The sequence below is a fragment of the Leucopleurus acutus genome (genome assembly GCF_964270905.1).
Source record: "Leucopleurus acutus genome assembly, chromosome: 14".
NCBI classification, from domain to species: Eukaryota; Metazoa; Chordata; class Mammalia; order Artiodactyla; family Delphinidae; genus Leucopleurus; species Leucopleurus acutus.
In genome coordinates, this window is record NC_139156.1 from 26,970,136 (window position 1) to 26,996,094 (window position 25,959).

The 25,959-nt window shown below is 36.7% G+C and overlaps 1 protein-coding gene across 6 annotated transcripts in view; it reads right to left on the bottom strand.

Annotated features, from left to right (window-relative positions):
* BTRC (beta-transducin repeat containing E3 ubiquitin protein ligase) overlaps positions 1-25,959 on the bottom strand; it is a 181,567-nt gene that overhangs the window by 91,336 nt on the left and 64,272 nt on the right. For 3 of the 6 annotated variants that reach the window (XM_082854901.1, XM_082854902.1, XM_082854903.1), the window contains exon 3: positions 9,897-9,983. The exons of the other annotated variants lie outside the window; for them this stretch is intronic. In XM_082854901.1, coding sequence (XP_082711027.1) covers positions 9,897-9,983 — 87 coding nt within the window. The remainder of the gene's footprint in view (positions 1-9,896; positions 9,984-25,959) is intronic. 6 annotated transcript variants of the gene reach the window in all.

Genomic DNA, 25,959 nt, shown 5'->3' on the forward strand with positions numbered 1-25,959 from the left:
TAGAACCCATGCTCTGCAACAAGAGAAGTCACCGCAATGAGAAGCCCACACACCGCAATGAAGAACCAAAGCAGCCAAAAATAAATAAAATAAATAAATTAAAAAAAAAAAAGGTTTTCATAGCAGAGAAACTTCAGTGATAGCCCAACTACAGTCCTATCATCCCACCACTTTACTTATTCATTTATTTATTTATTTGGCCATGCCACGTGGGCACGTGGGATCCTGGTTCCCTGACCAGGGATCAAACCTGTGCCCCCTGCATTGAGAGCGTGGAGTCCTAACCACTGGACCACCAGGGAAGTCCCCATCCCAAAACTTTAATGCCTGTATAATTTACAGGAGGAGTTTGCCAGCTCCTGCTCTAAATAAAGTTTCTACAAATAATGTTTTATTGAAAGTTAGCCACCCTTGTTCATTATCTTGTCTGTGGCTGCTTTCACACTACAATGGCAGAGGTGAGTAGTCAGGACAGAGGTCCTATGGCCCACAAAACCTCAAATGTTTATTATCTGGTCCTTTACAAATAAAGTTTGCCAACCCTTCATTAACAAGGAAATGTTCTTCTGTTGATAAGCAAAGCACTCCTAACTTTTCAGATGTTTATGGCGGGAGCAATATTCTCCACAACCTAGTAAGTGGCTTATTTACTGTTTTCAGTTATCTATTCGAACACACAACTCCTGGTGACATGGATAATTAAGAGTTGATTATATAATCAAATAAAAAACTAAACTAATTTACACAGTGATGAAAAGTCAAGCCACTCATAATGACTTATAATAATCTTTGAGTAAGCATCTTGCTCAAGGTTGGATGGTGCAACAGAGCCTGAGCCTGTTTGAATAGACATCTGTTAAAAATAAAATTACCAGCTCTAAAACTAGAAGTAACATTTTCCACCTATGCCACATTCTTCACTGGGAGAATTCAATGGTCTCTGTAACAGGAAAATTGTATCATTTTAGCAAAGCAGGTAAATCGTGGTGAATTAAAATTATGATTTTGAATTACTTGTTCATCATCATGTAAAATGACAACCCATGTGAAGAGAAAAATCTTGAGACCAATTTCCATAGCTAGTTGCAAACATCATAACATGGGCTTGACCTGTAAATTACTAATTGGATTAATATTTTTCCCATTACCTTATTACATGATTTGGAGCTAATTATATCCTCAAAATATGTATGATTTATAATTTTCAAAAACAAGACCAGGGCTTCCCTTGTGGCACAATGGTTGAGAGTCCGCCTGCTGTTGCAGGGGACACGGGTTCATGCCCCGGTCCGGGAAGATCCCACATGCTGCAGAGCGGCTGGGCCCGTGAGCCATGGCCGCTGAGCCTGCGCGTCCAGAGCCTGTGCTCCACAACGGGAGAGGCCACAACAGTGAGAGGCCCGCGTACCGCAAAAAAACAAACACGTCCAATTATTCTTCTACAAGGTTAAAAGATGATTTAGCTACATAAATAAAAATCATTCAAACTCTTCAATGAAAATGACAAAACACTGTGTGTGGCAGGGGGGTAGTGTATGCATTGTGTGTTTAAGCAAATTTTAATTAATTCTTCTAGGGTACAATGGAGAAAACTTAGGTCATTTAAGTTCAGAAGCTGACTGAAGAATCCTATTCAAGTACCAGTTTTATTTTAGGGAGGGCCTCAAGTGTCCTCATAAGATAATATTCTCTAGCATGTTTTCATGCACATTGCTTCTCCAGCATGTTTTATCATTTGACATATTCTATTAAACCACAGCCACATCAAAGCCTCCCTATACTGCTCACCTTCAACAAGATCCACTAGTTAAACCTTTCAAGAAGTGATATTTTCTAGTAATAACACCAATTCAAGCACAGTGCTAGGAACTGGAGAGAATGGAAAGCACTCTCTGGGACAACCAAACACAGAACTTCCATTAGTACTGCCTTACTCCCTTATAACAAAAGTCCAAAAAACGCCAAGTAGGTTTTTCCCTCTGCTACACTGTCCAACACTAATTACAAAACACAGATGCAGCCTTTCTCAAGATGCAAAGGGATTGTGTATATTTGCAAAGAACAACTATTTTTTATGCTTGCAAATTCTTAATCCTGTTTGGAGCTGTCAGTGGGGGTTAATGGAAGCCTTGGATAGGAGAATTCCAATCTGGTTGGCAGATGGATAGGTTGGTTATAGCTGCATAACTATGTCTTGCCTGCAGGCACAATTCAAAACACTGTTAAAGCAATATAAAGTCTCTGTCAAGCTGAACCATTTGGATCAGTGGCAAGGAGAAATAATAATAAAAAGAAGTTGATTTCTGGGCCTTGTACATTTATGCTAGTATGCAGAAGCTGATTAATTGTCATAGTGTGCTGGTCTTCTATACCTCAGATTTCTACTTCTGGAGTAGATTTTGCATGCTAATATAATCATTCTCCCTCTTGAGACATTAGCAAATAATCAAATGAAAAACAGGATCATAATTTACTGAGATTCGAGCAATTCTCTATGCAAATTTGACTTGTTATTGCTGCTGCCTCGTTAATCTGAATGCCTTTGACAAACTCCTTTGATTTATGAACTTGTGACAACTCCAATGTGTATATATTTTGCTAGATTGACATTATCATTAAGAGTGGGTGGACTGAGCTCACATGAATGGCTGATTTTATTCGCTGGTGTCTGCTGCTCAACAGCTGAGCATCTCCTCCTCACAAAGCCCCTGAGCGTCAGGCTCTTTCCATCTTCCCATCCATTCATCATCTCGATGTTAATTGGCCCAGGCTTTAAGCAAATTTTCAACACGATTTAAAGGCACGATGACACTGATTACTGACCCTCTGCCATACGGTGCCTATTGATTAACCTGACAGAGATGATGAGCTTGAGGGAAACTAGGTGTGTGGGGACCTCAAGAGGAAAAATATATTGTCTATGCAGGCAAACACTTGTCATTACCCCACAAGCCAGAATTTGCACAGCAGACATTCTTAAAACACACTACTGCTTTAACACCTATAGCTAATGCAAAAAGTGCTTTCTGTATTCAGATATTACAGATATGTCATGTCAAAGTGCATGACACATTCAGTATTTAGAAGAACTCCCCAGATAGATGGCTGCCTTTCAACCAATTATGCTTGTGTTGGCTGATGTATGTATTTTAGGTTAAATGCAAGGAAAGTGCTGGGTGGCCTAGTAATGCTGTATTACATCAGAAAAGAATCAGAACAGGAAAACAAACCTAAAAATAGGTAGAGGAAGGAAGAAAGGAAGGAGTAAAATTGCTGCCATTCCACCACTACTACAATAAGCTGCCATTCTATCACTATTACAATAAGAGGTACTCTTAAAAAGGAAGAGAACCACCTGATTTTACAAATTTTATTTTCTATTCTTTAGATACTGCTACCTGATTCCAACGTCAAACTATTTCTGGCATAGAAATTACCAATAACTGAATATTTTAAAATAAAACTAAATAATACTTAAGTCTAACAAACATTCCCCTTAGATTCTTGCTTGCCAGTTTCCAACAACTGCTGCACAAACTGCTGTACTTAGGGAAATTGTGCAGAATATTTGAAGTTAAGCTTCACGAGAAAACTAAATGCTTCATTATTTGAGAAAAAATATTAAAGTTCATAATGAATAGTTACTGAGCACACACATTAATAACAAACAAAAATATGTTTTAAGATGTGCAAATTTACAAAAGCAAAGTCATGCAGCACACTATCAGGGATCAGACAAAAACCATCTTTAGATAGAGAAGGTTCTTATTTAAAACAAAGCTAACAAAATATGTTCCCTCTGGCCACACACATCACCTTGTTTACTTACGAGTCCTGGGGGGACTGCCAATATACAATTTTAAACACGGAGATTTTGGAGCAGCTCTAACAGTTCTTTCAAAGCTAAAATAATAGAAAACTGAACAACAGCCCGGCTGTAGTCCTATTACAGTGACATGGGCTGTTAATGTAAGAGATCAAATGTTTTTCAAGTCAAACAGCATTGGTTCCTGTTATACTGGAACATGCAGCTTACTCCCTAAAAGCCTGCCTCCTGCTCTTTTAAGATAAACAAGCTCAACTAAGCACTGAGATACTCTGATAAGAAGGATGGAAGAGTCGAACAGCACCAGGGAGTGACAAGGCAAGGACATGAAGGAGCAGAGCTGCTTTTGTTAACTTTCAAGTTATAGAATGTATCATAATACAGCATTTTAATATTTCACTATTAAAAACATAGCTAGCATAGGAGGAGAGATTTCTATCAATAAATATGCGGAACAGGAAAAAAAACTAAAATAGTGCTCTGTTCTGTGAAGAGGAGAGGTATTATTACACAGCTGTCTGAACACATTCAGCTTTGTGACTTCTTAATCAAAGGTTTGAACATTAACTTAGCAATGACTATAAGTACTATATAAAAGAGCTTGTAATTATGTTAAGATGCTCCACATCAGAAGTGAGAGTCCAATTTAATTCTAAAGGTTTTTTTGACTCTTAAGGCCTGATTTAAAAACAAACAGAAAAACTTCATACCTTGCCTTTTTTTTTCCTTTTATTCTGCTTAACAACCCAATGCAGTCACCAAACTACATCTATTTATAACAATGTGGCTTAATATTTTTTAAATCCCAGTAGGCTTGCAAAGAGGGCATTTATATACTACTGCGGGTTGTTTGTTTTTTCTTGACAGAACCAAGATGACTATCATTCATTCAGAAAAAAATGTGTTTCATACGTATGCTTTCACTGTTTAAAATACAATGAAAATGCACAGAGTAGCTAAACAAGCACAGTAAAATGAATAAAGGTTCACCAGGAGGATTTGGGATAGAAAGACATACATAATAAAAAAAACCAATCTCACTTATCACAGTGAACAAAAGTATAAATAGTTTAATTTAATTCTCTTACCTTTAAATCTACATGAATCTAAAATAATTTTTTTTCCTTTTCAAGATAGAACCTTTATGCTTACATGTTTAGGACAGACCCTTTCATGCCACAATTTTCTTTGCTGCCATATTTACACAATATTTCATCCAGTGATCCTATGCATATAGTTCTATGTGAATTAAGAGGCAAACATTTGCTTCTACTAATAAGGACATCTGGTTATTTTTGTAACTCAGAGACATCTGCTTTCAGTAGATCTTTTTGATTTCTCAAAATGGGGTTGAGAACTATAGAACCCTTAGGAGGTATGCCAAAATCCGTTCTCTCTGCAGAATAGTTATTTCTGTCATTCCTGTTCCTGAATTTTTTCTGCTAAATGACTTTCATCACACCTTGGATATCTTCCCTGCTTTAGTGCTCCCATTTTATTACAATTCAACAATATTGAGGAAGAAATTTAGGGCTCCTTTACAGTTGATAAACTTATCCCCAAATCTATCCATTTGGAATGAAAATAAAACCATCTCAAGTAAATAAGTAAATTTGTGGAAATCGGATTGGGTTAGGTTAAGATTTGTATTTCGGTGTATATTTCTATTATGCACTATCCCTTATTTAATCACTCTCCTTCTTCCTTATTATTATTAAGAAATTATTCTTCTGTGGGCTTATTATCCTGTGGACATTTCCACTAATTATACGAAGTCTTAATGAATTTTCAGGTCTTTAAAATTACAAATACCATCTCCACTCATTTACTTATATAGATTTTTGGTTTCCAAGGGTGAATAACACAGTCCAACACAGGTCTTGAAGGGTATGCCTTAAAGAATAGCAACTTACCGATAAGAAATCAAACATCACACTTTGCTTTATGGTCCTTGCTTTCCTCTTAAAGTGCCAACTAGACAAATTATACTCCTTATTCAGGATACTTGAGTTTAAGCTCTAACTTTTGCTTTTAGTGTAAATTCTGCTTTCTCATTTTCTGCTCATCTCCACTACAGATATTTTAAAATACATATATACAGGGCTTCCCTGGTGGCACAGTGGTTGAGAGTCTGCCTGCCGATGCAGGGGACGCGTGTTCGTGCCCCAGTCTGGGAGGATCCCACATGCCGCGGAGCGGCTGGGCCCGTGAGCCATGGCCACTGAGCCTGCGCGTCCGGAGCCTGTGCTCCACAACGGGAGAGGCCACGGCGGTGAGAGGCCCGCGTACCGCAAAAAAAAAATAAAAAATATATGTATTTATATATAATGAGGGAAAATATGTTTTTAAACAGAAAACAACTAATATAATTCACACTGACTACATTCTCACAGGTCTCTAAGTAGCCAGATACCAAGGTAGTACTGGCCTAAAGGATTTAAAATTTAAGTGAGAAGGCTTCCATTTCTGAAGGGTCAAAGGTTATAAACATCAATTCATGTCGTCAGTTTTTCATTTGTACCAAACAACAAAATTTTTAAAAAAAGAAAAACAGATCAACTTTGAGTTCTACCAAGAGTGGTCTGATAAATTTATTTGGAAAGATAGCTAATTTTACTACCCCAGGGACAAACAACCTTGTAGGGTTGTTGTTGTTAACAATGCTCTTTGATGTGTAAGTAACAAATTTAAAAAGATTTTTTTCTCCAATAGATTATTTTTTCTATAACAATGCAAATGGTCTCTACTTAAAGAATATGTTTGTACATTATTCTAACAAAATTATTTCTCTTAAGCCTGTGGTTTTAAATTATTGGACCACTAGAGAATATGGTAATCTTCCATTTTGCTAAGTATATAGAATTTTGTTTGTACATTTCCAACAAACCCTATAAATAGTTTGATTGTGATGTCATTACTTTTCACGCCATAACTGTTCTTAATCTAAAGAATCACAAGAAACCCACATTATTTTCTTTTCTCAGAATTACTCGATAAGTCACTATAATTATAAAAAGCAAAAGTTTCACTATCATTTAGCAGGAGTAAAGAATTTTCTTTAGAAATATTAATGATCCTTTATTGATTAAAGAAAAAAGGTCAGAAACATTCATCTAAATGTTGCAGAATTATTCCATCTTGGATCAGCATCTCAATTTTAGAGTGGCTGTTTTTAATTAGATAATCATTTAAGCATGATTTTTTTTTATTGAAGTGTAGTTGAGTTACAATGTGTTAGTTTCACATGTAAGTTATGCAGATATAGCTACATATATATATATATTCTTTTTCAGATTATTTTCCATTATAGGTTATTATAAGATATTATAGTTCCCTGTGCTATACAGTAGATCCTTGTCTATTTTATATATAGTAGTATGTATCTGTTAATCCCAAACTCCTAATTTATCACACGCCCTTTCTGCTTTGGTAACTGTAAGTTTGCTTTCTATATCTGTGAGTCTACTTCTGTTTTGTAAATAAGTTCATCTGCACCATTTTTTTTAGATTCCACATATAAGCATGATTATTTAAGTTTATTTAGTTGAATAAATAATGATTAACCAATTCAGATTGGGCTGATTTAATCAATGATCTCTTTAAAAAAATCTGTTATTAGTATTGTCAATGCTATTTTGTTGAGTTATGGAATGAAAAAAATCACTAACTTCAGAGTTTGATAATGAATGATTGGTTTGAGAGATATCAAACATTAGTTTTAATACCACAGTACTTGTTCTTTGCAGTACAGAACCTGTGAATACCATAATGGCCAACTTTGGTATTAAAGTTTGTTTGCCACAATTCCCTCTTGTGGAAACCGATATACCTCGTGATTCTGCATACAAGGAAGGAACGGTAGACTTCAAAACCAGCTGCCTATCACTGACTGCTGTACAAAGGATATTCTGGGTAGTGGTTGGTAAAGAAAGCACAGCCATTTCTAAATGCCAGTAGCGCCCAGCATCTCCTTTCCTTTTGAGTGGAATAAAGTCTGCAAGCACTGACTGGTGGGTCATTCGACCCACGGGGGCCTGGAAAGCTTTCAAGAATAACAGAGGTCATGTAATTGCCAAAAGAGCATTAGCCACTCAATCATAATGGATAATTAAATGACCTACATGATTCCTGAAATAGCTGCTCTATATTTCGTCTATTACTTGTGTCCCTCAAGATAAGCTACTTCTCTGGTCTGCCTTGACCTGCAAAAGTCCAAAATGCACCTGAAAACTAGCTACATGCTTCTGTTGCTTTGTAAATCCACACACACAAGTAGTCATGCCCCAGACTATGCTTTCAAGAGGACACACACACAAAAATCAATCTTGTATCCTTCTCCCTATTGTGCTCTCTGGAATACAAATGACTAAAGCAAAGAAAAAAAATTAGTAAATTCCTGGCTTAGATCTTTGGGGGATAAAAGGAAGAAGCATAGAACTACAAAAAAGGAAAGTCATGACAAAAATTTTTTTAAGTTTTGCTCATATGCCTCCAAAGAATTTTACATTGATTATAAAGCTAGTAAGGAATGTTTTGTGGGTAGCAAGTCATTAAAACTCCAGTTGCCTGAATTGCATTTTTGATATGTGGGCTATTAGAATCTTTCCTGGACTAGATTTTAGTTCATACAGAAAGCAAACTGCTTCTGAACAAAATAAAATATACATGGAACCAACTGTTTTATAATAGCAGTAGCAAAGGGAGCAAGAATCTATATGCTTCACATTTTCATCTCTTTAAATAGTTCGACAATCTCACTATAATATTTGATTAGAAATACAACCAAATAGAAGCCAGCTGCATGAAATGGCAAAAATGTACTGGAGAATATGCTTCTGTAGGAGAAAAAGGTCTGCCTGTGGCCCTAGAGGTAGGGGCATATCAAGCAAACACTGCAGAAAGAGGCAAGAGACAAGTAACCAAAGACAACTCCACAATAATGGCAAGGGACAAGGGATGTGAGGGACAAAAGAGCTCACATTTAGAATACCTTGGAGGCTACTACAATTTTTCTGTTCCACAGGAAATTATGTAGCTTGAGGCTACTGACTACCCTGGTCTCTTACTAGTACATGAATGGCTTATTAAACCTAGAACATATCTGTTTTAGTTAACTTCTGGGCAGGGGGGGTTAGAGGGGGAGAAGAGAACAAAATGTACTTAAATGCTGAATTTTTTCTCCAGGCTGAATGCCTTTCATCCAATAAGACATTCAAAGCAGTGACCCAGCAAATAGATTGAAAAAGCAATCTTCCGTCCCAGTGCCACATTATCATTCCTATTCACTATTCTCCATGAGATATCTCAATCAGCTGTGTGTAAGTGACAACGCAGCCCATTGCTGGGTTAATTAAACATTTGACTTTAACACCCTCCCCATCATTAAGCAAATAAAAACAGATAATTCAAACTGCACTTCATCCTCAGGGTACAAAACACACATGTCAAAATTAAGAGAGTCCAAGGCCTCTGGGGAATTCTGTTGGGGCTATAATCAGTTTAAATCTTATCTGGTTTATCAATTATTCTATTGATTAAACCAAAGTGGTTATACACAACTCCTCTGCCACATGGGATTGATGTCAGCAGAGCAAGAAAATAACTCCAGGAGGTTCCAAACTGATTTAAAAAGAGACCAACAGACAGACCAATAATAGTCGATTATTACATACCAGTGATCCATATACTGAAGAGTTGATTCTTAGTTTCAGGCGGGTGAAGTGAACTGTTTCCAATAACTATATCCCCCTGCTACACCTTAGCACTGGCTTGAGTAAATCCATGTCTTGGAAGATCAACATATTTTCCACTGATTTAAACAGAAGCTAGCATGCTCAGCGGTTGAAATATTTTATAAATACAGACCCTAAACTGTAACAGAGAATTTCAAACAAGGACAACTAAATTTTTTTCTGATCTCACCTGTCTGCACATGACCACGAACATACAGGGATGAAAGGGGACATACCTGAGAAATGATTCTCCTAAAAATATGTTATCACCCAGCTATTACAGTGTCCTAAAACACCAAATTCTTGAAAAACAGAATCTAAGAAATCAGAGACCTTACCACAGATACAGAGTTGTGACTCCTTTTATTAATTCCAAGGGCAAACGTCTTCAAAGCCATTATAACAATGAATGTATAGAGGTGTATCTGCAAACAAAATGTTTTGTCTTTTTTAAAAATTTAATTAATTAATTTATTTACTTTTAGCTGCGTTGGGTCTTTTGTTGCTGCACGTGGGCTTTCTCTAGTTGCCGTGAGCGGGGCTACTCTTCTTTGTGGTGCATGGTTTTCTCATTGTGGTGGCTTCTCCTGTTGTGGAGCACAGGCTCTAGGTGTGTGGGCTTCAGTAGTTGTGTCACGTGGGTTCAGTAGTTGTGGCTCACGGGCTCTAGAGCACAGGCTCAGTAGTTATGACACACGGGCTCAGTTGCTCCACGGCATGTGGGATCTTCCCGGACCAGGGCTCGAACCTGTGTCCCCTGCGTTGGCAGGCAGATTCTTAACCACTGCGCCACCAGGGAAGTCCCAAACAAAATGTTGATATCCAAGCCCTAACATATGGAATTCCTATTGAATTTTTTAAAACACAATTTTTGATACTCTCCTGGTCAATTGTGTAATATCCTTCAAATGTCCAAACCCTTATCGACTCAAGGCCATGCCCTACTATATATGAGAAAGGCACCAATAAAGCCTACTAACAAGAAAAGGGGGGGGGGTTAAAATTACTCCACACCTTATATTTGTGCACTCATAGCTGTGCTCTTCAGAAACAAAATTTGTTCATTGCTAATGTGGGCACACGTGCAACCAACCATAATTTAACTTATCTCCTTCAGATTTTTTGTTTTCAGGCAGACTAAGTAAGAAACCTGCATTAGCATGCTGTATTCTACACTCACCACTAGAAATACTGAGGGTGCTATTTGTAATTGTATTCTTTTTAAGAGGTTTGTTCTCTGCAGCTGTTTTCTGCTTGCAGTGTATTTTGTGTAATCAGCACATCATCATAAATACATTGGCTGTTCCCCTGAGGGCAGCTGTCAGTGTTTAATTTACAGAACAACCTGGCCAATGTGAATTTTAACACTACAGCACTATGGCAAGGAGTTACCACACTCTGTGAAAAACAGGTTTCTATGAATTTTTATATCAAGAGCTGGTCCCAGGACAATTTAAGTTCTAGAAATAGATGGTTTAAAGAAGTACTTTATACCTTGTATGCAGTAGACTCCTTCCCACTCATAGCCTTAGAAGAAACCCTGAAGTAACTACCAAACCACAAGTGGGCACTACAAATTCTGGAGACAACAGGGTTGAAAATCTATGATTTACCAGCAGGAGGCACTGTAATAAATGTTACCCATCTCTTTTTAAAGCTACATGTAAAGCTATCAAAAACATCACTGCTCCCTTAGAAGGTATGTAAAGGCAGAAGGGAAAACCATTTAAGATCACTCTTTTTGCTGAGATGAGCTATATCTGATACGAAAATAAGTATACTGCTTCCTTAGACCGGCTACTAAGCCAGACCTCTAGCTCAATGAATGGGAAAAATACATGAAACTAATGGTTATTCACAGCAGTAGTCCCTCAAATTATCTACATAGTGCCTGGTACATAAGTTCTTAATAAATGTCTAATAAATAACTATAATCTCCTCGAGGACAGGGTCTGAATCTTAATTTATGCCCAGTACTTTGTACAGTACCTGGCACACAGAAGGTACTCTATACATGAATTAAACTGAGTTGTGGCTAGTTGTGAATGGCAATGTTATTTGTAAAGCCTTAAATCTACATGGTATTAAAATACATTTTCTAAATCAGTAAAATGCCCTTGAAAGCAGATATAAAGAGTGCATATCATATATTTTAGTCATTTTAAATTTTTAAATTTATTTTATCTATTTTATTTTTGGCTGCATTGGGTATTCATTGCTGCACAAGGGCTTTCTCTAGTTGCAGTGAGCAGGAGCTACTCTTTGTTGCGGTACGCGGGCTTCTCATTGCAGTGTCTTCTCTTGTTGCGAAGCAAAGGCTCTAGGTGTGCAGGCTTCAGTAGTTGTGGCATTCGGGCTCAGTAGTTGTGGCTCGCAGGCTGTAGAGCGCAAGCTCAGTAGTTGTGGCGCATGGGCATAGTTGCTCCACAGCTTGTGGGATCTTCCCGGACCAGGGCTTGAACCCGTGTCTCCTGCATTGGCAGGTGGATTCTTAACCACTGCAGCACCAGGGAAGCCCCTGTTTTAGTCCTATTAATCAATGCTATTTGTATAGCTCAGAAACCTAAGTAGCTCAATCCTACAATAAAAACCAAATTAGCCTATAAAATATTGGAACATTAAAACTTACTTTTTATTTTAATAATGAAGACCATATATAAGAGATTGAAACTTATACAAGAAAGGTATCCAGTAGCACTTTTCTACTGTTAAAGTGGTATTACAGGTCCACATACACACTCTATAAATCAAGTGATTATACATGTGTATTTTTCTGTTAAGGGTTATTTTATAAGTTAGAATGCCTAGAGTTATACTGAATCAAAATACAGTTCATGCTTGCTGAGTTGTCCTCAGTGTATTTGCTTTTAAAGTTGTACAGAATTATATTTTCATGATGTTTTACAAAAATCATTAAATTGTGATTAATTGGTTCTTTTTTTTTTAGAAAAGGAAGAATTACCTATTTCACTTCAGAGAATTGCAAACTTGACCAAATTTGTGATAAAGTTAAATTTTAAACAATTAACTAGAGCAGCAGAAATTTGTAAAACTTGCTCTGAGACTGCTATAATTAAAATATTTCCTATAATAATTTAAAAATTTTATATAAGCATAATTATGTGTAGTAAAATTTGATAACACCCTTAAATTGACTGACTGACTTTCAGTATTTTGACAATCAGAAAGAAATGTTATTTAAGAACACAAGCCCTATATCATTACTTTCTGTTATGCTAAGAATTTTTAAAAGGTAATTCTGTTTTACATTTATGTCATATGAAAGGCAAAATGAAAAAGAACACGACCCATTGACTCAGTACATTTGGATTTGTTTTCACCAATTATACTGATATTAGAAGTTAGAAGTTTTTAATTCAGTTGAATATTTGAGACTTAATACTTTGTAAAAAACTTTATGCCTAATAAAACATATCTTAATTCTTAATAGGTAAATTAATCACATTCTTTCTTCTTAGATTTAGAACTACAAAAATACATCCTGAGACCTTTTGAACTAAACTGGATGGGGTTAGACTAAGGTCACGCTAGATCAGATGACTACATTCTGTCTTCCCTGGAGACCAGGCAGTACTTCCATGCGCTGCCATTAGATAGCAGCACAGTACACGCCATCATTCATATCTCCCCCAGTCTCTCCTGTTAAGGTTGGAATTATCTCAGTTACACACACACACACACACACACACACACACACACACACACACACACACACTCTGATTCTAATTCAATTAGTGCAGTCAGCAACTCCAGAAAAGAGTAATTCAATTAGTGCATTGTGGAGCTCTACAATACCTCTAAGCAGATGTTCACCATCTTCAAGAACTGGAGCTAGGTTTAAAATACCTGTACCACTCAAATATGCCACTACATTATGTCATTTATCAAAGTACTTACGTATGCTTTTCTGACTTCAAAGAAAAGGTGAAGAAACACACTCAGGCTAAGTTCCTAGAGATTTTTCCATCATCTACACCAAAGAAATATACTCAATTTTAGGCTGCAGTAATTAAATTATATAACCCAAATTATGTTCAAAACAAGATGCGTCACTGTATTCTACACTTTTGCAGCACTGCCTCTAGTTATGCATGCCACATTGTAACAAGGACACTGCCAAGATGGAATGCATTCATAAGGAGGGACAATCAGAATGATTAACACTCTCCATCAAAATACAGGGTTATGAAAATGACAGGAATGATTATTAGCATTTTCCAAAGAAATACTAACAGAACCAGGAATATTCACTCTGGGCACAGCAAATATAAGCAACATGATAGCTATCCTCAAACATATAAATACATGAAAAAGAAAACAATTACTTTGTATTACCACAAATGGTAGGTGAGTAAGAAGTCTGACTCCTTGAGAGAAAATTTTCTAACAGAACCAACAGTGAAGAAGAAAGCAAGATGCCTCAAGAAGTTCAGCTTGCCAATAATGGCAGTGATCTGGCAGAGATTAGATGGTCCCTTGCCAAAAACACTTCATAAAGGATTCCTATATATAACTAGATGGCCTTCTGACATCATTTCCAACACTGAAATTCTATGGTTCTATGAATATACTAATTTTTGCTTATAATGCAAGCCTGGACTTTAAGTAATAAACCTAATCATTATTATGGAGGAGTGGCTGTATAAAAGCCCATGGGCTGTGAGGCATTTTCATAGTGATTGCTGCATGATAATACACCAAGGAAGAAGAAAATTTGTACAGTTTCTCTGTTTTAAGATTTAGGAGGTCCCATAAATGTAGATATTTCTAGTCTTATTTCTTAGATAAGCACTTGCACTCCTCTTGTTCTTCCAAGATTGAAAAGAATGGTTTGTTTTTACTTATCCTCAGGATATCAGCCAATGAGAAATCAATTTCTAAAAGAATGGTTTTTGAAAACTCCCCCATTGAGTCAAGACACTGAGTTCTCACACCTTAAATGCAAATCTACATCAATATTTATGCTTTAAAAATATAGAGCAATACTTAAAACAACAGTAAGTAATTCTCAATATCCCTCCCTTTTGCCTTGCTTTCTCTGTGCTGTACTTGGTAAGTGAGGACATAATTCTGGGTACAAGGGAGCAGGACACTATTTTACAAATACCATCTCCTCTTTCTAGCATGCCCTCAAAGCAGGGAATTAAGAAATGTCAGGAATGATTACCACCATTTTTCCAGTGCATTTCACTATGTATTCATGATAGAGAATAGCTTCTGCCTTTCACATTTGCAGAGGGAGAAGACTAAGCTAAACAGCTGTGCTTTAAAAGCATCAATAAGAGTTAATTCAAGTACTTTCAACACAAACTCCTTTTTCATACTCCAGAAGAATTCCAAAAGGTCATTCTCACTCAAAACTTTACTTGTAAGGTCTAGGCCCCCAAAATGAATTAAGATAAAAGCACATATCTGACAATAGAGCTGTTTTCTTAGAAAGAAAGAAAACTTTTTTCTATAAAATATGTTGTTTTAAGATATTCTGCAACTTAAATAGCAATAGAAAACTCATTCTATTACTAGAATATATTTTCCAAGAAATCTATGATTTGGCTTTCTCAACAAAAATTTTCTATTCATGTGCCATTAAGCTGTACTAATACAAACACAATGGTTCTTACATATTATCTATTCATCAACCTTCTTACTAAAAATATGAATTCGGCACTTTTTTTTTAAAAAAAGATATTTTTTTCTTGCCAAACGTTTAAGGCTTTCAATAATGAACCACTTGCCAAAACTGTGAATAATCAGAGGAATAAATAACATAGCTGGGTTAATTTTTATTTGACTGGCAATACTGCCATATGGAAGGCTATCAGTTTAACAAACTATGTCACTCCATTTCCTATATTTACCCACTACCACCTTCCCAACTTCCTGCCTCCACAAAAACAGAACCAGGACCTAAGCTGATTCCTCCTTCGAATAGAATGTATTCCGTAAACCCCAATATTAGTTTACTAACCCAGCTTTAGTCTCCTTTTGCCCACACCTCACAGCCTGCATTTATGTTCCAGTATTACGTTTATTTGTTGGCTCCATCAGCACCACTTCTCTTTAACATTGTCCCTTTTCATGCATTTAAGGCAACTACTTCCAACCCTATCAATGAAAGCAGACAAATGGGGGATAAAGGAATGAACTGCAAACACCTCAAACAAGAAAGGTTGCTTAAAAAACCAAGTGTCACATTCTGACAGTTCAATATTTCATAGCCAATACAAGGAATGTGCAACAACACTGCAACTTTAAATCTTTTCCTCCTATGTCAGTCTCTCTTTCTCTCATTGTAATGCCAAAGGGAACAGCAATCAGAGTGGAGATGTTCAACGTGATAGAGGTCAGGACACCATCGGATCAACGTACCAGAAACACGACCTTGTTTATTTTTTTTCCACAGTATTATTGTTTACAGGGTGCTTTGCTCATGTACCTTGTGGTTCTTAGCTAAAAGATGAAATTACAGCCCAGGATGAAGCGCTCAGGCACACATCCAATTTGTGTTTCCATCTCTGAAAACAAAAAGCTTCTAAGGCCCTCAGGCTGCCATTCAAACTTGGAGGCTGACATTTTAAACAGCATGAACCAGAGACTGGCAGAGAGAATGATCTAATGCATTTCTGACTTGTCAATCAAAGATCTCACCTCTGCTGTCTTGTAAACAGTTGGGGGCCATCTAACTACATTCATAAACCTACGGAGAGCTTACTGCCAGCTAGGGTGCTGGAGCCACATGCTCTGGCTTCTATTCACCAAAATCATGATTCAGTTTTATAATCTCACTGTAAATAGTCTGTAGGCACATTTCCAAGACTACTGGAATAGAACCAGAGTAGGGAATACAAAAGAGATTTTGGTCAAATATTGTGTTATCTTCAAGCTGTTGGAATCCTGTACCCATTTTATCCTCATTTTACCAATTCTCCCCAAAGGACTGCACTATGCTACAACTGAAATGCTTAAAAAAAATTAATGACCTGACAATGTAAAAATCTAGGGGAAATATACTAATATTATACTAGAAATTTCCCTTATGTTTTATTACCAGTAAAGAAACAGGCACTCCCCAAAACACAGCTCATGCAAAGGGCAGACACTGGAATGAACAATAGCAACTATATTTTAGTAAAACTAATCATGTGCTTTCTTTCAAATATAAAACTTCTCATGTTCATATACAAAAGCTGTGCATAAACTAGTTTTAAATACTGCAATATATATTTGTGTGTGTGAAACACAAAAAGATAAAACGAGTACTTATCCCTGTATACCTTCTCTTCTGTTTATGATCTTTAACACAAAAAAATTAGATCAAATCAGGTTAAGATGTGAACTTTTTGCTAAAGGATCATATATAAAAATGAATTTACTCTTTTTATGTCAATTTTACTGGGTACAGAATTCCAATTTAATTCATACCAAGCCATAGATACTAGGTTTGCGACAAAGGTCTCGAGAATTTGAATGGTACACCTGAGAACTTTAAAATGCAGGTGACAGACAACCCAGCAGGGAAAAGTACACTGCAAAATCCCGTTTCATGATGATGTACTACATCTTAGGCCCAAATAACTATTTCAAAATATAGACTTGGTTTTCAGAGGACTGGGCCAGAGAATACAGAAAAGCTCACAGCTATTCAACATCACTCTTAGGAAAAACAGAACTCATGGGTATCACCCCACAATGGTAAAGTACTGCAATTCTCAGAGGCCTAAGCAGCTAAACAGTCAAGAGATTGGTCTTTTTTTTTCCCCCAATGAGGCCTACATAAATAACCTGGATTTCTCTCATCATGAAAAATGACAGTTTCCTAAATGCTGCCTGTCTACCAAGATTCCATATCCTGACAGTCCACATAAAATACCAAGTCTAAAAACTAACACAAGGAAGGACAGCAAGACAATAAAACACTACCACATAAAACAGCACAATAGTGAAAGAAGGTACAAATGGCTGTGGCAGGCAGTCACAAAACAACCAACAATGATTCCTGAATAGCACATAAGGAACTCCTGTGGTACTTTGGCCTCTACTCAGCACACAGATGGCAATAACAAGAAGGTAATCTTGGAATATAAAGAAAGTAATATGTACCTCTCCAGAGGATACAGGTGAGCCTTAACTGCCCACAGGAAGAATTTCTCTGGTAAGGACAGTACATCTACAGAGGATCCCATCACCCTTAAAGTTTTCATCAATTTGATTTTTCCGGTCTGTGCTTCTTATATTGGGGCAACTCCAGGCGCCCTGGGGTACCTATACTCTCTATTCTGCCATTAGGGGTCATGTTAAGTTAGGGCAGTTAGGTAAAATCTGACATTATTCAACATAAAAGCAATAAGCCCTCTTTGTGGAGTGAAAAGTTTAATTTTTCAGATCCATCAGGAAATATAACAAAAAAAAATTTTTAAGGAAATCTGATCATCTCACAATAAGATGATCTTGTTTAATCTAGATATTAGGTAATGTTGCAAATTAGACTGTAAATGAACATTACCTGCATCACAAACACGTCAAAATACTTAGCAATGGAGGAATCTATTATTACCAAACTTAAAACAGAGTATTTAGAACAACCAAGTAGGCATCCTGAAAGACAAATCAGTCCTAATGGTGTCATTCTTCCAAGACAATTTCTAGCATAAAGTAAAATACACCAAATTCAGGTCATCTCTAACTTTTCTTAGTTAAATATACATAAAAGTTGAAAGGGTAGAAGCTGAACAATAAGTTTCAATTTTAGCTAAAATGTTTTAAAATCCATAATTATACTTTCTTTTTAATAAATGATCTTCAATAATATATTTCCAACATTTTGCACATATACTTTAATTTTGTTCTCAATCAAGGCTAAAGGGTCACTTTCAGTGTCCCTAATGATCTCCATCCTTTCTGTAGACTGTAGTTTATCACTATGATCATTTTAATTCTCCCGGTGTCTATTCTTGTATAGAATAAGGGTAAAGTGCAATAAAAGTCAAATAATTGTACAAACACACTGCTGTGACGATAAAGACGTTGACATCATTGAAACTGAACTGTTAGCTGGCTGGCAGGGCCACTATTTAATAGCTTGAAATGTGCATTTGTTCATCAACAAGAGTCCAAATTCAACATACAAAATCCAATTCAGAAGGGATTATCGTAGTGTGAGTTGTATGAAAGCCAAAGGTATAAATCTGCCCATAAATCAGACTCAGCATGTTTTCCTTTTTTCCATGTAAATGTGTAGTCTTTGGAATGATTGTTTAATTATCATGACTTCTTTCTGAATAAAGAATACTTGTGTGTATGTATGTGCAGGTACCCCCAGCAATTCAATGCTTTCTCTCTTCCCACCCTATATATGTTATTTAATAATTTTCTTCAAATTATCTAAGTCCATTCATTCATTCAGCAAAAATTCATAAAGCACATACTCTGTATCAAGCACTTATACTGTGCTTGACATTGGAAATATAAACAAAATATAGTCCTACTCTCAAGGAACTGAGCAATCACAATAAGCATATCCGTGCTTATGACAGAGGTATCTACTGCATGCTGTTGGTACAGATGCTCTGACTACGTTAAGGCAGGTGAGTGAAAAGATCAGTGAGGGCCTTTATCCTAGAGGTGAAACAACTTGAGCGAACTGTGGAATTTAATTAGCCAGGTAGATAAAAGTGGGAGGCAGGGGGTAAGGGAAGATAAGTGTTTTCAGTAGCGTTCTCCAGGTAGGGAAAACAGGATATGCAAAGACACAGAGCATGGGAGAACACAGAACCTTTGGAGAACTATGAATTTGAAATGGCTAAAACTTACATGGGATAGAGTGACCAAAATCAATGTAACCAGGTGACAAACATAGAATTTAATTAAGTACAGAATAAAGTTGAAAATCAGAAAGTACTACTATCAATAAAATAGTAATATCTGGGAGGACATTAAAATATTTCCTTTTTTCTACTTCTCTGTATTTTCTATAATTATTAAATTTTTATTTTGCTTTATAATTTTATAATAAAATGGTAATAATAAATATATTTTAAAACAAAATTATATTTGCCTGGGCATGCCTGTGTGTGTACATGCATGCATAAATGGATAAGTCATTCTAGACTGAAGGAAACTAGCATATTGATTGATGATTATCTTAAAGTAGAAGGAGTATGAGTGATACTTTCTTGTTTACATATTTACCAAATAGTTTGCATATTCTACTATAAACAATAAGTTAGTTTTATAAACAGATGAAAATGTAGGGTTTCCCCACACACAAAACAAAAACATTTTTGACTTCTCACTATATGCAAACTCCTAATGTAAGGAGTATAGCTAGGATAAACATAGGTCAAATGTCAACATATGCACAAAAAAGAACTGAATTTCTTTTTTAATTTTATTGTACTCGATTTACAATGTTGTGTTAATTTCTTCTGTACAGCAAAATGACTCAGTTATGCATATATATATATTTTTTCATATTCTTTTCCATTATCATTTGTCACAAGATATTGACTATAGTTCCCTGTGCTATACAGTAGGACCTTGTAGTTTATCCATCCCATATACATAGTTTGCCTCTGCTAAATCCCAAACTCCCATTCCTTCCCTCCCATACCCTTGGCAACCACAAGTCTGTTCTCTATATCTGTGAATCTGTTTTTGTTTCGTAGATATGTTGATTGGTATCATATTTTAGATTCCACATGTAAGTGATATCTTATGGTATTTGTCTTCCTCTTTCTGACTTACTTCCTTTAGTATGATAATCTCTAGGTCCATCCATGTTGCTGCAAATGGTATTATCTCATTTTTTTTGATGGCTAATATTCCATTGTATATATATATACCACATCTTCTTAATCCATTCATCTCTCAATGGACATTTAGGTTGCTTCCATGTCTTGGCTATCGTAAATAGTGCTCCTATGAACACAGGGGTGCATGTATCTTTCCAAATTATAGCTTTGTCTGGGTATATGCCCAGGAATGGGATTGCTGGATCATATGGCAACTCCATTTTTAGTTTTTGGAGGAACCTACATACTGTTTTCCATAGTGGCTGCACCAATACACTCCCACCAACAGTGTAAGAGCATTCCCTTTTCTCCACACCCTCTTTAGCATTTGTTATTTGTAGACTTTTTAATGATGGCCATTCTGACTGGCGTGAGGTGGTACCTCATTGTAGTTTTGATTTGCATTTCTCTAATAGCGCTGTTGAGCATCTTTTCAGGTGCCTATTGGCCATCTGTATGTCTTCTTTGAAGAAATGTCTATTTAGGTCTTCTGCCCTTTTTCAGTTGGGTTGTTTGTTTTTTGTTGTTGAGTTATATGAGATGTTTGTATATTTTGGAAATTAAGCCCTTGTCAGTTGCATCATTTGCAAATATTTTCTCCCATTCCACAGGTTGTCTTTTCATTTTGTTTACGGTTTCCTTCGCTGTGCAAAAATTTGTAAGTTTGATTAGGTCCCATTTGTTTATTTTTGTTTTTATTTCTATTGCATTGGAAGACTGACCTAAGAAAACATTGGTAGATAAGATTTATGTCAAAGAATGTTTTGCCTATGATCACTTCTAGGAGTCGTATGGTGTCATATCTTACATTTAAGACGTTTATTTATTTATTTACTTATTTATTTATTTATTTTTTGGCTGCATCAGGTCTTAGTTGCAGCATACGGGATCTTTCAGTGCTGCACGTGGGATTCTCTCTAGTTGTGGCGTGTGGGCTCCAGAGTGCGTGGCCTTAGTAATTGTGGTGCGCGGACTCTCTAGTTGTGGTGCATGGGCTCCAGAGCGTGCGGGCTCAGTAGTTACAGCACGTGGGGTCCAGAACATGTGGGCTCTGTAGTTGCGGCACACGGGTTCTCTAGTTGTGGTGCGCAGGCTTAGTTGCCCCGAGGCATGTGGGATCTTAATTCCCTGACCAGGGATCTTAATTCCCTGACCAGGGATCGAACCCGTGTCCCCTGCTTTGGAAGGCAGATTCTTAACCACTGGGCCACCTGGAAAGTCCCATGTTTAAGTCTTTAAGCCATTTTGAGTTTATTTTTGTGCAAGTTGTGAGAGTATATTCTAACTTCTTTGATTTACATGCAGCACCACTTGCTGAAGAGACTTTCTTTTTCCCATTTTATATTCTTGACTCCTTTGTTGAAGATTAATTGACCATAGATGTATCGGTTTTTTTCTGGGCTCTCTATTCTGTTCCATTAATCCATATGCCTGTTTTTATGCCAATACCACACTGTTTTGATTACTGTAGCTTTGTAGTATTGTCTGAAGTCTGGGAGGGTTATGCCTCCTACTTTGTTCTTTTTCCTCAGGATTGCTTTGGCAGTTCTGGGTCTTTTATAGTTCCATATAAATTTTAGGATTAGTTGTTCTAGTTCTGTGAAAAATATCATGGGTAATTTGATAGGGATCACATTAAATCTGTAGATTGCTTTGGGCAGTGTTGCCATTTTAAAAATATTAATTCTTCTAATCCAAGAGTATGAGATAACTTTCCATTTCTTTGAATCATCTTTAATATCTTTTATCAATGTTTTGTAGTTCTCAGCATATAAGTTTTTCACCTCCTTGGTGAGGTTTATTCCTAAGGTTTTTTTGTTTTGTTTTCTGATGTAATTTCAAAAGGGACTGTTTGCTTACATTTCTGATATTTTTAGTGTAAAGAAATGCAACCAATTTCTGTGTGCTAATCTTGTATCCTGCTACCTTGCTGAATTTGTTTATCAGTTGTAGTAGTTTTTTTGTGGAGTCTTTAGGGTTTTCTATATATAGTATCATGTCATCTGCATATAATGACAATTTTACCTCTTCTTTACCTATTTGAATACTTTTTTTTTTTCTTGTCTGATGGCTGTGGCTAAGACTTCCAATACTGTGTTGAAGAAAAGTGGTGAGAATGGGCACCCTTGTCTTGTTCCAGATTTTAGCAGGAAGGCTTTCAGCTTTTCACCATTGAGTATTATATTGGCTGTGGGTTTGTCATAAATAGCTTTTATTATGTTGAGATATGTTCCCTCTACACCCATTTTCGTAAGGGTTTTTATCATGAATGGATGTTGCATTTTATCAAATGCTTTTTCTGTGTCTATTGAGATGATCATGTGGTCTTTGTCCTTTCTTCTTTTTTTTTTTTTTAATATTTATTTATTTGGCTGTGCCAGGTCTTAGTTGCAGCATGTGGGACCTAGCTCCCTGACCAGGGATCAGACCCGGGCCCCCTGCATTGGGAGCACGGAGTCTTAACCACTGGACCACCAGGGAAGTCCCTGTCCTTTCGTTTGTTGATGTGGTGTATGACACTGATTGATTAGTATGACACTGTTGAACCATCCTTGTGACCCTGGGATGAATACAACTTGGTCATGGCTTTATGTGTTGCTGGTTTCGGTTTGCTAATATTTTGCTGAGAATTTTTGTGTCTACATTCATCAAAGATACTGGCCTGTAATTTTCTTTTTTGGTAGTGTCTTCATCTGGTTTTGGTATACGGGTGATGGTGGCTTCACAGAATGTCTTTGGGAGCGTTCAAAAGGAGCTGAAGTTTTTTTTTTTTTTTCCGGTACGTGGGCCTCTCACTGTTGTGGCCTCTCCCGTTGCGGAGCACAGGCTCCGGACGCGCAGGCTCAGCGGCCATGGCTCACGGGCCCAGCCGCTCCGCGGCATATGGGATCTTCCCAAACCAGAGCACGAACCCGCGTCCCCTGCATCGGCAGGCGGACTCTCAACCACTGCGCCACCAGGGAAGCCCGGAGCTGAAGTTTTTATTAAATAGAAATTATGCAGTACTGAGATGATTTATATACAGTGGGAGGGCGGTCAATTAGGACTTTGGTAAGTAAGCATTTTTGTCATGGGGTAATGTTCCTTACAGTGTTGTTTTGTAATAAGTTTTACATGTTCATTTACATTCAGTGTGATACTCCATATTCCCCTAAAACCTCAAAAGTAAAATAAGGCTTCCATACATGTATATATACGTATATTCTGAATAATGCTTAATTTTCCTAGTATTGCTCCACATTAACATTTCATGTAGTAGATGGTAAGATTTAGTAGACTTCTAAGTATTTTTCTTTCTTAATTTTATTGAAGTATAGTTGATTTACAATGTTGTGTTAATTTCTGCTGTACAGCAAAGTGACTCAGTTATACATATACATATGCTTTTTCATATTCTTTTCCATTATTGTTTATCACATACTGAATATAGTTCCCCGAAATCTAAGTATTCTTAAACAGTAAAATATATTACATAATCTCTCCTGAAGTCAATCCTCAACAATTTCAACCTTTGACAAGGGACCCTAGCTAATATTAAAATACTATATGATTCAAGCTCAAAAATTCCTTAAAATTACTAGCTACACTTGACACCTAAAATATTCTAAGGCCATATAAATCCACCTATATTCTTTTTTTTTTAAGGCACTGACTAGTACATTTTTAAAAAATATTTATTTATTTATTTGGTTGTGCTGGGTCTTAGTTGCAGCTCACAGGCTCCTTAGTTGCAGCACATGTGCTCCTTAGTTGCGGCCAGCAGGCTCCTTAGTTGCGCCTCACAGGCTCCTTAGTCGCGGCTCGTGGGCTCCTTAGTTGCAGCTCACAGGCTCCTAAGTTGTGGCTTGCTGGCTCCTTAGCTGTGGTATGCAAACTCTTAGTTGTGGCATGCTTCTGGGATCTAGTTCCCTGACCAGGGATCGAACCTGGGCCCCCTGCGTTGGGAGCGCAGAGTCTTAACCACTGCACCACCAGGGAAGTCCCAACCTATATTCTTATTGTTAGAATTTCTCTTCTTCTTTAATGTCTAAAGAAAATAAAGGATCTGAATTACTCAGCTATTTTTAAGCACTTTCTATTGCTCAGTCTCATTTAATAGTACAGATTACGACTGCCATTTGCTGAGGATAAACAAATGATTACACAAAATACACCCACTGTTAATCAACAGAAATCCTCTTAATCACCTATTGACTTTCCAGGACAAAACAATGGAATGATGGAAATGAAAATACGTTCAAACTAAACAGGTCCTCAAAGAATCTATTTAAATAATATTTATAGCATCTTCTTTACCACTAGTTTTTTTTTTTAATATTTATTTATTTATTTGGCTGCACTGGGTCTTAGTTGCAGCACACAGGATCTTCAGTTGCAGCATGCAGGATCTTTTAGTTGTGGCATGTGAATTCTTAGTTGCAGCATGTGGGATCTAGCTCCCTGACCAGGGATTGAACCCATGTCCCTTCCACTGGGAGCGTGGTGGCTTAACCACTGGACCATCAGGGAAGTTTAAAATGTGTGGTTTGTAATGTCAATAATCAAACCATCCCAATGTTGCCATTTCCATGTGAGTTACTGAGGATAATACAACATATTCAGCAACAACTCTATGGCTCTTCCTTTTCTATTGTCACAGAATTTTTACTTCGGAGGTGCTTCAAATTCACTAAACATTTGCGATAATTTCAAAGAAAAAATACTATGAAACTATTACTAAGTCACTTCCTTAAACATGTTCAGCAATATTAGTAGAAATGAGTATTCCTACTGGGACAACCACTTTGAAGAATTACTTGAACTATATCTTTTAAAGTTAAAAATACACTTTCTCTATGACCCAGCAATTCCACTCTTAGGCATTAAGCCAAGAGAAATAAAAATCCATGTCCACAAAAAGACATACAAACTGTATACTGTAGCTTTATTCATAGTAGACAAAAACAGGAACAATCCAAATGTCTACCAATAGATGAATGGAAAAACAAATTGTAGTATATTAATGCAATGGAATTTATTTAGCAATAAAAAAGAATAAGTTACAGACAAACATAACAAAATGGATAAATCTCAAAAACATTATGCTAATCAAGAGGACACAGGGAATTCCCTGGCAGTCCAGTGGTTAGGACTCTGTGCTTCCACTGCAGGGGGCAGGGGTATGATCCCTGGTCAGGGAACTAAGATCCTGCATGCCATGTGGCACGGCCAGAAAAAAAAAAAAAACAGACACGAAAGAATGTATACTCTGTGACTGCATTTATATAAGGTTCAGGTACAGGCAAATCTAATCTTCAGAGACAAATCAGAACAGTAATTGCATATGGGATATGGGTACTAACTGGAAGGGGATACAAAGGAACTTTCTCAGATTATGGAAATGCTCTATATCTTGAGAGTGAGATTACACAAATGTATACATTTGTCAAATTCATCTACGGGTACACAAGGTGTGTATATTTTACTGTATGTAATTTTTACATAAACAAAAATCTAAATAAGGCAAAACTCAAGCAAGAAAGATACAAATGTACTAAGATTGTTTTAATTCTAGTAGTGGAAACAGGGAAGACTAGACTTAAGTCTACAT